Genomic DNA, 14881 nt, shown 5'->3' on the forward strand with positions numbered 1-14881 from the left:
ACATCAGCGTAAATAGCTATAGCAAGCCTTTTTCCTCATGGCATAATTTTTGCTGTGAAATAATTTCTATGTTGAAAAACAATTTTTTTTTCTTAAATCTCTGGCATAATTTCTAAAGTAATTTTTTTCCCCCGAAGTATGAGAATCACATTTATATATGATTTTTTTCTTAAATCGATGGCATAATTTCTTAAGTAGTAATTTTTTTTTATGTAGAACTTTAAAAAAAAAAAAGTAAACAAAATTTTTTACCCCTCAAATCTCTGAAGTTACTTTTTTCCCAAAATAACTATACATACTTATTTTGTTAATTAATTGTCATTTACTTTTTTTTCTGCATTAGGTCCACATTCCAGTCAATATGCAACAAGCTGCGGCCAACTTTGGAAAAAAAAACTGTCGTCAGGAAACCACTTTCTGTGGAAAGGCGAGTGGCCCTGACCCTCACAAGACTTGGGACTTCTGGCGAATTACGTAATTTAGCAAATCTATTTGGTATTGGCCGGTCAACTGCATGCACAATCACAAACGAAACTTGTGTTACTATAATTCGTCACTTTTCCAATGAAATTCAATTTCCTACGGGAAATAATCTATATGCAGTAACTGAAAGTTTTTTTGAGTAATAACGGTTTGCCTGGAGTGTGTGGTGCTTTAGATGGTTGTCATATACCAATAAAAGCACCACCAAAAAATGCAAAAGATTATTTTAATCGCAAGCAGTTCCACAGTATCGTGCTCCAGGCAGTTGTGGACCACAGGAAAAAATTTACTAATGTAAATTTTGGGTGGCCTGGATCTGTCCACGATGCGAGAGTGTTGGTAAATTCTGAGATTTATCAGGTTTGTGAAAATGGGTTTTTAAAGACATATCAGTGCCAGCTGCCTGGGACAGACACATGCGTGTCCCCCTATTTGGTTGCAGATCCTGCATATCCGTTAAAAGACTGGATTATGAAGCCCTTCACGGGAGTATTAACGGCAGAACAGCAGGTATTTAATGCGAAGTTAAGCAGTTGCCGCATTTATGTTGAGCATGCATTTGGTATGCTAAAAGGAAGGTGGCGTTGTCTTCTCAAAGCAAACGATACAAGTTTGCGACATATACAGCATCAAGTATTGGCTTGTTGCATATTACACAATATTTGCCAAGACACGCATGATGACTACCTTCATCAGTGGGATGGGGGAGAAAATAACTTACAATGTAATGATTGCACCGTTCAATCAAATGTGAATAATAATAGCAAAGAAAAAAGCTGAATTTACTTCAGTGGTGCTGTAACAGCCAATAAATGTATGTAAAATATAGTGAAAACACAAAATTTTAATGCAAAATATAAAAATTTATTTCTTTTCAGTCATGCTTTTTAAAAAATTAAAGATTAATTCATTTTGTTTCAGAATTTGTTCATTTTGTTTCAAAATTTTTTCTCTAAAAGCTTCCCTCTTTTCTTCGGCTGCTTTCTCTGCGGCTTCTTCAAACTCCAAAATCTTATTTGTCGTCTCCTTCAACACATTTTTTAATGCTTCTTCCATCAGGTTGATTTTTTTTCTTTTCCTACCCCGACCTGTAATGTGAATGGTTTTTATTACACATATACTCACAATAAATATATTTGACCATTACCAGGGGTCTGTCCAGCTGAAATTTGGGTTTGAAATTTGGGCTGAAATTTTTTCTCCAGACACTTCGCAAAATAAAAATTAACGAAACCATGAATTTGGCATGTCATTTCTTTCGTTATTAACTAGATTATTTTGCTTCGCACAAAATTGAATGCATATTGTTGTAACACATACACCTTATTTTTGTGACCCTTTTCACAAAAATAACGACAATTTTCACAAAAACAGTACCCTACAGAAAATGTCTGGACAGATCCCTGCCATTACTTTTCAAATAATCACTATCACTGGTGCATAGTTATAGAAATATTGAGGTTCGAGTCTGCTAAATAATCTGAAGCACTCTGAATATTTTATATAAGTACAGTGGATCTCACTTATTACGTTTGTCAAAAAAAAACATAATAGGAAAATGTTCTAAACAGGAAATTTAGATGCTACGAAATAAAAATGAAAGCCATAAAAATTATACCTCCGTCTGTTGATGTGGAGGTGCCTGGAGTTTGCGAGGTGGATGGTGTTGATGTAGAGGCGCATGGAGTTTGGGAGGTGGATGGTGTTGATGTAGAGGCACGTGGAGTTTGGGAGGTGAATGGTGTTGATGTAGAGGCGCATGGAGTTTGGGAGGTGGATGGTGTTGATGTAGAATCGCGGGGAGCTTGAGAGGTGGATGGCGTGGAGCATGGAGTTTGCAACATGCTAAGCAGCAGCTGTTGCTCTGGTCTATCTTCACCCTCTTGAAATGTTTGTGAAGAATAGCATTGCTGCTCCAATCTTTCTTCACTGTCAGGTAAACTAGAATGCAAAAAATAATGAAAAATTATACAATGTCTTTGTTATTATTCTCTCTTAGGGCGATATTACACTACACAATTTTTAAGTCCTTTTATAAATCTTGAAAAATCCAACCAATAAGCTTATCGGTTGCATTTTCTGGAATGTAGCGTATGAGCTTCATTGGTTGGATTTTTTAAATTTTATAAAAGGGATTTTATCAAACTTTTATAGTGTAATACAAGCCTTTGAATTTAATATATGCTGAGTTCTGTGTTGCATAAATGAGCTGTTTAAACCTTAAAATACATGGACAGGGCCGTAGATGCCTTCTCGATATGGGGGTTAAAGTGAAAAATTTACATTATTTGTGATTCCCCCCCCCCCCCATTTGGCTCGGGGGTCCTAGTTCTGAAAAGTAAATGGTGGCATTAAATCAAGCATCAACAATTTCAAATAATTTCTAATGCTTGTTATGTCAGACTTAGAAACAGTATTCTTTGCTTCGTGGGAATTGTAATAAAATGAAGTAGGTGAAAAGTCTGTGGCCTACAGCACTTAAGGGCGATATATTGTCAAGTTCATAAAAATCGAGAGTTTGATACTCGATTTGTCCTTGTCAGTTTCCCAACAGATTCAGGAAAAAAACTGTTACTGAAAGAAAGTGCAAGGAAGCTGAGATTGGACAATGAACTTCACAGGCCCCTGTCTACTTAGTTTTAGTGTGCAGAGAATGGTCACGGAATGAATGAATGGTGGGCCTCTTCCACTAGACTTATCCCATTGTGATCTCTTTCAGCCCAGTTTGTGTGGCAGAGCATGGAAAAAAGAGTGCACCTAATAGTCTGAGTGTGCATCTAATGTTGAGTTTGACTTTGCAGTGCTGACATCTACATTTTGAATTAAGAGTGAAGTGTGATGATGGGATATTTGTGCCCCCCCCCCTAAAGCAGAATATTTAGCACTGTTCTGCGACGAGCCCTCAGCTAACTGGAAATGTTTAAAAATCCCTATTCAGGTAATAGTGTTTTTTTTGCACTTTTTTAAAAAATTCTTCCAAATTGTTCTGCAATAGCGGTAATTGTTCTACGACGTACGTCACAGATTTTGGCACATTCTGCTTTGGGGTTTGTGCCATTGCAGGCCTGTTGTTCATTGCGGCGAGACTCTTTATATATATATATATATAATGGAGAGATCAACTCGCATTCCAACCTTGATGTGCAGTCATAATGCGACAAAAACGATCAAGTTTGTAAATTGTTTAGTACGAAAATATATGAGGCAAATAGGCTCAGTGTTAAATGAGATGAATCAACTGATAAAAATACATATATATTTCAACTTACTCATCCTCATCTGGCATCTCGCACTCCACCAATACATTTACCTCTTCAAGGGACTCGTCCAAGTCTATAAAAAACAAGTATATCTATCAATAATCTCTGAAAAAATTACATGCTAATTCGTTCTGATAAATGATTGCGCAAACATGAAATAAAACATCTTGTTTACCCCTAAATTCTGTATAAAGGGACTATAGTCCGGTCTGTGATGTAACTTTTTATTGGTCTGATGTAACTAGTGAATCATGATTGTTCGTTAATGGGTTACACTACTTATGAGGTAACCATTATTCGTTACTCAAGGGAGATATTATACTGAGGTCTGTCTGTTTTATCAATTTCAAAACTTCATAAGTGAATGTGTTTTCACAATCTCAGTATTATGAATAACCTGTGTCGCAGATGGATTTAAAATCTTATGTTACATCAAGTACCTACATGTAGATACCACAATTTTCATTGAAAAGCCGCAGCTATATAGACGCAGTTATAATTATTGTTAATAAGTTATTAAAGTTCAGTCAAAAGTTTAGTCCAAGTTCATGTCCATTTCATTTATCAATGAAAACAATGTGACATTTCTCTTACAACATATGAAGTGGATCCTGTTCACGTTTTCTCAACAATAGCGTGAAAAAGCAAAAAATGATGAGAAACGTCTCTGGCCCTGTCAGCCCCTCCCATGTGGGCAGTGCCACCTTAACGCATGGGCGCACCCGGGCCCTCAGGGAAAGAGGGGCCTCACAAAAATCAGATCCGGTTGAAATCTTCTAGAATTTACAAGGTAAGGCCTCAGAAAAACCACTTGGCCCGGGGGCCCATGATGCTCTTAAGACGGCCCTGCATGTGGGGGCCATGGCACATGCCCATCTTAAGAGCATCATGGGGCCCCCCCCCATCTGACTGCATATGCCTGTTTACTAATTTATATGCGCACTGGGCTCTCGAAAATTTTAATCTGATCTAATTTTCATAACCCCCCCCCCCCTCCCGCTCCTCAGGCCCAGATGAGCCCATGCGTCAAGACCATTGTGCATATTATATCAAATGATGAATTCGAAATTTTTAGAAAAGACATATGCGTAATTTTACACTTACCTGGATTCACATTTTTCATGCCCACATCCAGTCTTATCGTGGGTGTAGTGCTGTCACGACACCCAAGAACAGAATCCATCTCTTCATAAAACTGGAAATTGTGCTTGCTGCTCGCACCGCTCCGTCTTAAAGCATCTCTCGTTGCTCGATATCTTCGTTTCAAAGATTTCAATTTGGTACGGAGTTGTGATACCGATTTCTTCACGCCTTTCTCCGCCAATTCCTCAGTTATTTTACGGTACAATTCGCTATCGCGAACTGTACCGTCGAATTTACCTTCTGCCGCATATTTTTTATATACTGCTAAAAATTCTATCACTTCCGCCTCTTTCCACCGATCAGATGTCACAACGATGATCTTGGCCATGACGATGAACGAATTGAAAATCTTTCGAATGAACTTTGACCCTATCTTCCAATATGGCCGTCAGGTTTTTCCGATTACCCGCGCAGAGAATTATGGGAAAGAAGGTAACGACCTCTCAAATATCCTCTTAAGAGAAGGGGCCATGCCTACTCCCCATTTCTTTCCCTCGCAGGGAAAAACGGCCGTCAAGAGGGTGCTAGCCCCCCCAACGATACCGCAATATTGCACATGTGAACGGGGCTATAAGGTAATGTTTGTTTTTCAGGGGGTGGGATTAAGGGTCCTTGGCGAGAAGAATTTCTCCGAAGGTCTTAACGGTCCCCTTAAGATTTTCCCCTTTCTCTGTTGTACCTCTCTCTCCCCCCTCTCTCTCCGCCAACGCTAAATTAAACGCCGAATGATTCCCTTCAGGACCTGTACTCAGTACATCTTCATACAGTTTTGTATCGCCGAGGGGCCTTTTTAACATACCCTCTGGGAAAATTCACTCGGAGTCTCTTGAGATAATTTCTACGCTACTGGTGGGTGAGAGTTTTTTTTCTCTCGCTGGTAATTGAAGCTTGCGTCAAAGATGTAAACTCTCGATACCTTTCATACTATGAGCGAGTTATATATCTTTCACTCGTTGGTGATTTGAATTTACAATGTGCCTCTCTCGCTTGAAAATAATTACGCTGCCAGAAATGTAATATTCACGACTCCTGTGATCTCGAGTAAATCACGTGCGTCTACCTCTATGTGCTAAATAACGGAATGTGTTGAGCGTACGAAAGAGCAGAAATCTTACAGATGGGGGGTCTGGATCTGGAAATCAAGAGAACGGCTTCGCCTGCAAAGAGGCCGACAGTAGCCCAGCTACTGTTCCTGTAAGTGCTCCTACCAGCAAATAAGAAGAAAAATATTCCTAGCCTTCAGTGTACGTGTGATAACACATTCCGTCTTCATTATGGACAAACCTCCATGTTCACCTTTTCGAGCTTCAACCGTAGTCCGCATAAATAGACACGGAATTTTCTGCGGGTCGTCATCTCTTCGGTCATTAGAACAAAGAGGGATTGATCGCTCACCCGTTAACGACGGACTATTAGACAGAACGATAATATGTAAGTTTTTATTTAAATCATTGTAAAGCGATGTTTTTTGTCTCGGAAAATCTAACCTTCATTGGGTAAATGTTTACATTTATCTGTATAACCTCTTTAATTGTTAAAAGGTAGCTACCTACACCTATTATTTTTTAATTGTTGAAATTAAATATTTTCTTTTTCCTTAAAATTTGACTCTGATTTACTTGTTCACGAAAGTGTTGTGTTGTTTTCCTTCATCTTATGGATTGCTTAACCCCTTGTCTTGATCCTGTAATATTTATTCGAACCTGGGTGAAATAATTTCAATTTGAAATCAAGGATAAAATAAATTAATGAAGAAAAGGATCAAGGCAATGCTTTGGCAAGGAGGAGTGTTACGATATAAAAGTGAAGCTTTTATAATGGCTGGTTATGCCAAAAGCATGAAGAGTATTGTAGTTGACCTCTTGGCAATATGTTAAGTAGAATGGCCCCCGTAAATAAAACTGTGATGTTGAAGGACATGCATTTCCTTGTGTAATTAGTGTCTTTCACTTACAATCGATGTATGCAGTCCACCTACCTCGTTGTTTCGCAACAATTTTTCCAAATATGAAAAAATTGTACAGACTTTATCTAACTTTGCAAAGCAGCAGCTCTTCTGAGATCATTCAGCTGGTTAAAAATTATTAAATTTTATTTAAGATCGACCATGAAAGAAGAAAGATTAGCGGGATTGGCTTCGTTGTCGATAGAAAGGAAATTAGCAAATGACCTTGATATTCAAAAAGTAATTGAGCACTTTTTAAAAGATGCGGAAAAAGTTCTGATTATGAATTTTGCTCTTGCAAAAATTCGCGTCAAAACTCAGAATGGAAGTGGATCATATACGTTTTAATCGAACTTTTTCATTTTCACTTATGAGTGCAAAACTGTTGCATAAACATCCAATGACAAAAGCAATATTAGCCACATAGCTACATAGTTCTTCACTACATAGTAAATATATATCAATTTAAATAAAGAAATTGTGCATTTACCTGTGATCTGAAATTCTGTAGCAATTTCACAAATAATAGAAATTATTTTACTTATTTCTTTGTTACGATTTTTATTCATTTTTGATAAAATTAGACTTTTCCTATCCGGGTTAACAAGATGGTACCGGAAGATAAGAAGGGGAACTATAGACTGTGCTGCTCTTACTCAGTTTCCCGGGCTTTGAATATTTTTTTAGTACTGCCGTGTGAGGGAGAACGGGAAACTTGACTCATTCAAGTCAACTCTCAAGTTGAGGCAACTCGCGCTCGATTTTAGTTTCCCCGTGTGAGGAGGGCCTAAATTACCCTCAAGATCAGACAATCAGTGACAATCTCATTGGCAAAGAACCATGTGAAAAGCTCCTTGAAATTGTTCATCTATGGGCCGTAGGTACTCATAACGAGACCAAGGATGTCTCAATTCAAACTCTCTTGGAAGATTTTGAAATTCTAGTCACTACTCCAGAGACCCCAGAGCAGTGGATTTCGTATGCGTCCCACTTTCCCATGAAACTGCCTACGCCTCTCCCATAGCGTAAAACCAGGAAAAATAGAGAGGAAGAATGGATAAATAATACCAATGATATACCCACTAATACCGATTCCAGGAATAAAGAAGTGCAAACCCAAACTTCTTCTCAAACCAAATCAATTGGGTCAAGGCTTCTACAACTTGCGGGTTATGGAATTAGCAATACCACATATGTAGTGGACAATCGAACGCATAATCTGAACCCTAAAACGGTTTACGGAAAATTCACCGACAACAATTCACCGTCAGGAAAATTCACCGACAACAATTCACCGCAGGAAAATTCACCGACCAGCAATTCACCACCATGCAATTCCCCGCTAGGAAAATTCACCGACCAACAATTCATCGACAACAGTTCGTTAGGAAGTTACCGAGTCTGGGAGCGAGCGAAATATTGAGTGACTGAACGAGTGAGTGATCTACTGAGTCCGTGAGCGAATGAGTGAGTGGGGGGGGGCGAGCGTGGCCCTGGACAAGCAACCAACTGGGGCCAAGCAGAGCCATCTCGCCAAGGAAAAGGAGTCCAGCACCTGGGCTGGCAGCATCATCAACCGCAGGCCCACCAGAGTCACCCGGCAGCACCTGGGCTGGCCACACCACCATCTGCGGGCTCACCAGAGCCATCCTGCCAAGAGTGACGTGGCCCAGCACTTGGGCTGGCCACACATCAACGGACATCAGCGGCACCGAAGCCTCCACGAACTTTCTGCAAATTTTGTATATACGTCCGGCGGCAGACCAAATAATAGTGTCAAGACCGCGCCCAACCGGGGCAACTGTCGCGATGGGCGGTCCAATTTGTTGCTATGTCATTCGTAAAACATGACCAACGGCAGTACTCTGTATAAAGACCGCGCCCACTCTGGGCACCTGTCACGCCGTAAGCGGTCAGAAGTGAACGAGTACATTTTGTATATACTGTATATTTTTGAATTTGCAACAATAAAACTTTTTCTGGGGGTTTTGGATCGGCGTCCGGGGGGGGGGTGATTGGGGGCGGCGTCGACGTCTACTGGGTTTGTGAGGCCCTCCTGGGCGTGCCCTGGGTGGGGGGAGCTGTGGGCCGAGGCTGCTCCGGGCAATGGGAGTAAGGGGACCAGGCATTACGGCCTGCTTACGGCCTAGAGCACCAATCTTAGAGTCAAGGGACGGAGGCGCCGGACCGGGGGGCTTGGATTCCAGGCCCTCCGGTCCGGCGTGGCTGGCCCTCTCCAGCGTGGTCCAACCCTTCCGGGTAAATGGCTTACATCCCACCAGGGACAGAGCCTGGACTACGACTGGCCTTTGAGTCTTTAAGTGAGTGAGTGGGCGAGTGGAATAGTGAGTGAGACTCTCAGCGAGTGAATGGACGAGTTGAGCGAGGGAGTGGTCAAGTGAGCGAGTTAATGGGCGGGTTTGTGGGCGAATGAGTGCGGAGCGAGCTACCGAGTCCGTGAGCGGGTAAATGAGGGAGTGGGTGGGTGGGCGAGTGAACGAAGAAGTGAGAGAGTGAACGGGCGACGCAAGCATAACTAAACAATAACAAGCTGAGGCTATCTTTTACCAGTTTTGCTTATGGAGAAAAAATTAAACTTATCTTTATATTCCCTTTATTCCATTAATTTTTTTTCCAGCATCAGTAGTAGGGCATGGATCTGAGTCATATTCCCGACAGGTCAAAATCCCAACAGGGCCGAATAGAAAATTTTAGTTTCACCGTATACACCGCACTTCGCAATTTCTGTCGAGGTTTGCATTTCTCGTGGCGAAGGGCGTAGTGGGATGCCAATCAAGATGATAAATTCGATCAAGTATGTTTTTAAATCAGACTCGGCTCGACAACTCATCAAGGAGGAAATCAATAACAACTTTAAATTCAAGTTTAATTTATACGTCAGAGTGGATCATCAGTAATCGCCAACTCTCCAACGTGTGTCTCACATCATTTTTATTTATTTATTTTTAATTTTTTGGATTCCTGTGTACATCCTTTATTGATTCAATAGAACCACTAAAATTTTGGCAATTTAACGCCAACAGAAGCATAGACGTTACTAGTCTTCTCGCAAAGACAGCAGAAGAACAGAGCGTAGACATCATACTCATACAAGACCCTAGAGTGTCACGGGATAGTCTAAGGGGAATTCCGGGAATATGACAAAAATGGACCTCAAAAGATTTGACGGCTGCAATAATAATTGTTAATAAAGATGTCTCTGTTGCCCTTTTCTAGGTGAATGAAAACAACGTAGCAGTTGAAATATTAACTCAATACGGTTATCTTGTTCTGGCCTCAGCTTATTCGTCGCCTTATCAAAAATAAGATGACACCTTAAGAGAGATCAACATATATATTCTAAATTAATTAGAACGACTAAAAGAACAACTTGGAAGAACCTGTGTGAGGCAACTATAGACCCATACGGAACTTTCTATAAAACCATCATCAAGCATAAATCTCTCTCTCCGCAATTGTTCCAAACTATTGAGTTAGATGTTAGTCTGACAGAACAAGCAGAGCGACAACTCCATAACATTTTCCGACATAATTAAGTGACGCTTGAGTCGGGGGAATCTTCCAGCACGAACTTGAAAAACAATAAACCAAACTAATGACTGACTTATAGTTCCACAGGAAATCGACAGGGTGGTTAAATTTCTCATTTACAATAAAGTTCTAGGTATTGATGGCATTAATAACGTTCTTCTTAAGGCACTTCTTTATGGTAGATATCCTGACTTCTTTCTAACTCTGTTTAACAGATGTTTTTACTAGAATACATACCATCTCATTTCAAACGCGGCAAACTTTTGCTTTTTCTGAAAAAGGACAAAGACCCAGTACTCCTAAAATCTTATAGGCCTATTCATCTCTTGTCAGCTATCGGGAAAGTGCTGGAAAAAATAATCTGTCAACGAATAATATTCTATTTTGATCGAAACAACTATTTCAGTCGAATACAATATGGATTCCGACATAGTCACTCCACGGAAAATTCATTAATCAAGATCAGAAATGAAATAGGTAGACAAAAAGCTAAAAAACACGACATAGCAATCATCGCCATAGATATTCAGGGAGCATTTGATGCCATCAGACATGACCTATTAATGAAGAAGCTGCATGGCCTTCCTATACCTAGTCAACTAAGCAATATCACTAGTCATCTTCTGGTCAACAGAACAGTTTCTATTGATTCACCTGAAGGCATGGTCTCTAAAACCCTGATCAGGGGCTGCCCCAGGAATCATGTTCTGGGCCACTTATGTGGAACATCGTCATCAATGGTCTCCTGCGCCTAGAATGTCCCAAGAATGTGAGGGTTCAGGCATATGCTAATGATATAACCGTTATTGCCTCGGGCCCTACAGTTGAGTGTGTTGGAAAACTGGCGACGATAATATCATTGCGGAATGGATGCAAAAGAATGGCTTGAAAATATAATCTGAAAAAACAAACTTTCTCTGGATTTCATCAAAACGTCCTCCATCTATTAAAATAGGAGAGTCTTTCATTAAGAGATTACAAGTAATCAAGGTACTTCGCATATACTTCGATGACAAATTAAACTGGCATGCTCACATTGGAGAAATGACCAAGTAGACTACTTTCAAGATCCAGCTTTCTGAGCATTAGCCGGTTGAAATTGGGAAATCAGCTCCCCAGTGATAAGAACACTTTACATAACGGTTACTCAAAGGATCGTTTGCTATGCAGGTGTTATATGGGGCACTAAGATGACAGAAAAAATGCGCAGACGCCTGGACTTTTTGCAACGAGGTTACCTGCTTTACATTTCCAGAGTGCGGGAATGGGTGTCGGCGGTCGGGTGGCTTCGTGCGTGGTCGGGAGCTGCGCGTCGGTTGGGGTCCTTGTTGCGAGGCGTCCGTGTTTTTCTTGGTGGGGGTGGTGTCTCCGTCCTGTGGAGGGTTCTCTCTCGTGTCCGCGGTGGAGGTTCGTGGGGATGGTCGGGGATCTCCCTTCGCGGGGCGTGTTGGGGCGTTGTGGGCCGCGTCGGTGGGGCTGAGGGGGGATTGCGCCCGCGGTGCTGTCCTGGCTTGTCGAGCGATGATGTGCCCTGGGATTGGGGGTTTGGGTGTGGGGGCGTGGTTGTGCTGCTTGGGGGTTGGCGGGATGGTTGTTCCGGCCGGCTTGCCGGTTTGAGTTTTTTTCCAGCACGCCCACGGTCTCACGATCAATGAGCTTATATCGCAAAAGCGACAGAGTCTGGGCGTGCTCGGTTCTATACTATACTATACTATACTACATTTCCAGAGCATATTCGACCAAACCGACATCAGCATTTCAGGTCATAACATGTCTTCGCCCATTGAGTCAAGTTGTAAATTTGAAGCCAAGGCTAGTTTGCTGCTGCGAAATAAATCGCCGGTGTTTTTAAATTATAATTGTTACTTTGATCCCACAGCAAATCCAACAAAAGATCATGGGTTGGTCACTGCATGCAGCGATTTCACTACTTCATCACCAAATTGCAACCAAAAATATTTCCACTCATCCTAAATTGCAAGATTTTTTGATTTCCACAGATGGTTCAAAGAAGGAAGGTGGAGTAGCAGCAGCAGCGGCTTTCTCGTCGTTCAACACAACAAAGTCCTCTACAGATGGTCTTGCAAGTTGAACGAAAATAACTCGGTGTTCCAGGCGGAGCTCTTTGCCTTGCTGATGGCTAGCAATAAGGCTCTAGAATACAACACTACTGCCACATTCATCTATTCTGACTCGATATCATCAATTATGGCAATAAAGAACCCTTTATCTCTCTCTGAACATGCAATGATGCAATGGCAAGACAAATAAGGAACATTTTGTGCAACATTTCTCATGTCCACTTACGTTGGGTTCAGGCACATACCGGGAACGTAGGCAATGAGCTAGCTGATTGCCTAGCCAAAGATACCTCTAAAAGAATCGATAGTGACTTCTCGTTATTTCTTCCTAAATCATGGGCAATGAAAGAATTGGAGAAGGAACTTCTGCATCAGTAGCAGTATAGATGGATCCAACGCACAGACTGGAAGGAAGATCTTCAAAGTGATTCCCATAGTGAAGTTTAAAACCTTAAATGGACAAAAGAGGAGGTGCAGTTCTTCTCCGAACACATGGCCCCTTCCCCCACATATCTACATAGATTCCACCGAAGGTCTGAGAAATATCAATGGGGGGGGGAAGTGGGCAGAATTTTACACCTCGCCATAGAGTGCCCAGTTACTCAATGACTTCACCTGCATTGCCAAACAGAAGATATCATAGCTTGAAAAAAATCTATCCTCAGTAACAAAGAAATTCGTGACAAGCTATGTACCCTGATGAAATTCATCAGTGACAATCAGGACAAAATGATAGTGCCAAGAGCCCAAGAAGAAGTGCTTAATGACAGTAACTCACGCACAGATTCAGACTATGAACCATTTGGATCCTTATAATGTTGTATATCCGTTGCAATGTCTTTTCTCTATTGGACAGTGATGTTTATCTTGATTTCCACTGATTTCTGCTATATGTAGGTTCAATTCTATTTTGATTCATGCGGGTCCTTATAATGCTGTATACCCTTTGCAATTTCTTTTCCTCTATTGTCTATTGGATAGTGATGTTCATCTTGATTTCCACTGATTCCTATTATGTATGTTTAATTCTGTTTTAATTCATGTCTAATGTATGCATTTTTTATATTTCAGCGAGGAATTCATTTGAATAAGATGAAGAGCTGTGGAGTGTTTGTGACTCATTATTTTCATTATTGAAATGTTGAAAATCTTTTCGACCAACAGTGGACTTGAATTCCTCGCTGGTGTGGCGGGCATCTTTGCGTGTTTGTCTAAATACTGCAATTTTAATTATTTTTGTTTGTTACCATGTTTTATTTATTTTATTTTTGTTTTTATTTATTTATTTTTTTTTTTCAAGACTTTTTTCTGTTCTTCTATTTTTCTCCAGCGTCGCTTCGTTAATCACTTATATCCCTCTTTGGGACAGAGTGGAAGCCATGGAAGCCATGTTCTGGTTTTGTGGTATTGATCCCCCCCCCCCCCCCCTCGTTGGAACTTGCATGCAGTTACGATGTTACTCGTTTAAAGTGTAAATCCTAGAAATAAAATAGAGATGTTGCAAATACAGTCAAACTCGGTCATCATCGGACATCAATAAGTGGTAGTACGGGTTGATTCTGTAGAGAGAATATTGCTAATGAACCTTGCTTATTACGTTAAGGGGGTTAGTGCACGCAAATTTTCCAAAACACACATTTTATAATTTTTTAATTTTTAAATACTATAAAATTTTCTGTTTCTAATTGTGTTACTTTAACAAAATATTAGTAACATCACAAAATATGAGTAAATTTTTGGTGATTTTTGAAAACGTTGCATGTTGTTAAAGTTCAGGAAAAGAATGACCACCAATTAAATCCTAAAAGCTCGTGTAATGCTCTATGTAACACCATAGTGTTGAGAGACACAAAATTTCAAGACATTTGAATGAGCGGTGTTCGAAAAAATTTTCCTTATCTAACAAAAAACTCAGTTTAAAAAAAAAAAGCATTTTAATAATAATAACATTTAATAACGTGATCCTCACGTATTCCCAAGGGATCAGCATGATCCGTCCAGGGAATTTGTTAGTGTTAGTAAACATCTATGCCCGAACCGGGATTCGAACTCAGACCTGCACAGTGAGAAGCTAGTTCCCTAACCACTCGACTGCCAGGCGGAAAAGCGAAAAACATATTTAGTGAAAAACATTAGCATATGTAATGTCTACCAGCAGTTTATATTAAAATATTTAAAATTATTTTTTGTGTAGGTAGAAAAAAAACATTAACACAGTTAGACGCAGAAAATTTTATAGTTTTTAAAAATTGGAAAATGTGTCTTTTTTGGAAAATTTGCGTGCACCAAACCCTCTTAATGAAAAAGCCACGGCTTCGGATATAATGACACATCTTTTTGTCGTTTTTGCTCGAGTTTTCATTTCTTAGAGTTAGATCTCCTCACATTGAGGAAATGTTTGTCCGCTATGTTGTATC

At 40.3% G+C, this 14881-nt stretch overlaps 2 protein-coding genes across 2 annotated transcripts in view; one reads left to right on the forward strand and one right to left on the reverse strand.

The window, feature by feature from the left end:
* Positions 1-14881, forward strand: part of LOC149084271 (astacin-like metalloprotease toxin 5) — a 66415-nt gene that overhangs the window by 21422 nt on the left and 30112 nt on the right. The window lies entirely within an intron of this gene.
* On the reverse strand, positions 1348-5450 carry LOC149084272 (uncharacterized). The gene is made up of 4 exons (XM_089234776.1): positions 4848-5450; positions 3753-3816; positions 2102-2424; positions 1348-1571 (listed from the first exon to the last, which is right to left on the reverse strand). The coding sequence occupies exons 1-4, from the start codon at positions 5212-5214 to the stop codon at positions 1348-1350; spliced, it is 978 nt and encodes a 325-aa protein (XP_089090902.1). The 5' UTR covers positions 5215-5450.

This window comes from Pholcus phalangioides, unplaced genomic scaffold (assembly GCF_987345545.1).
Source record: "Pholcus phalangioides strain wild (caught in Gottingen) unplaced genomic scaffold, Ppha-v1.0 ptg000008l_1, whole genome shotgun sequence".
NCBI classification, from domain to species: domain Eukaryota; kingdom Metazoa; phylum Arthropoda; class Arachnida; order Araneae; family Pholcidae; genus Pholcus; species Pholcus phalangioides.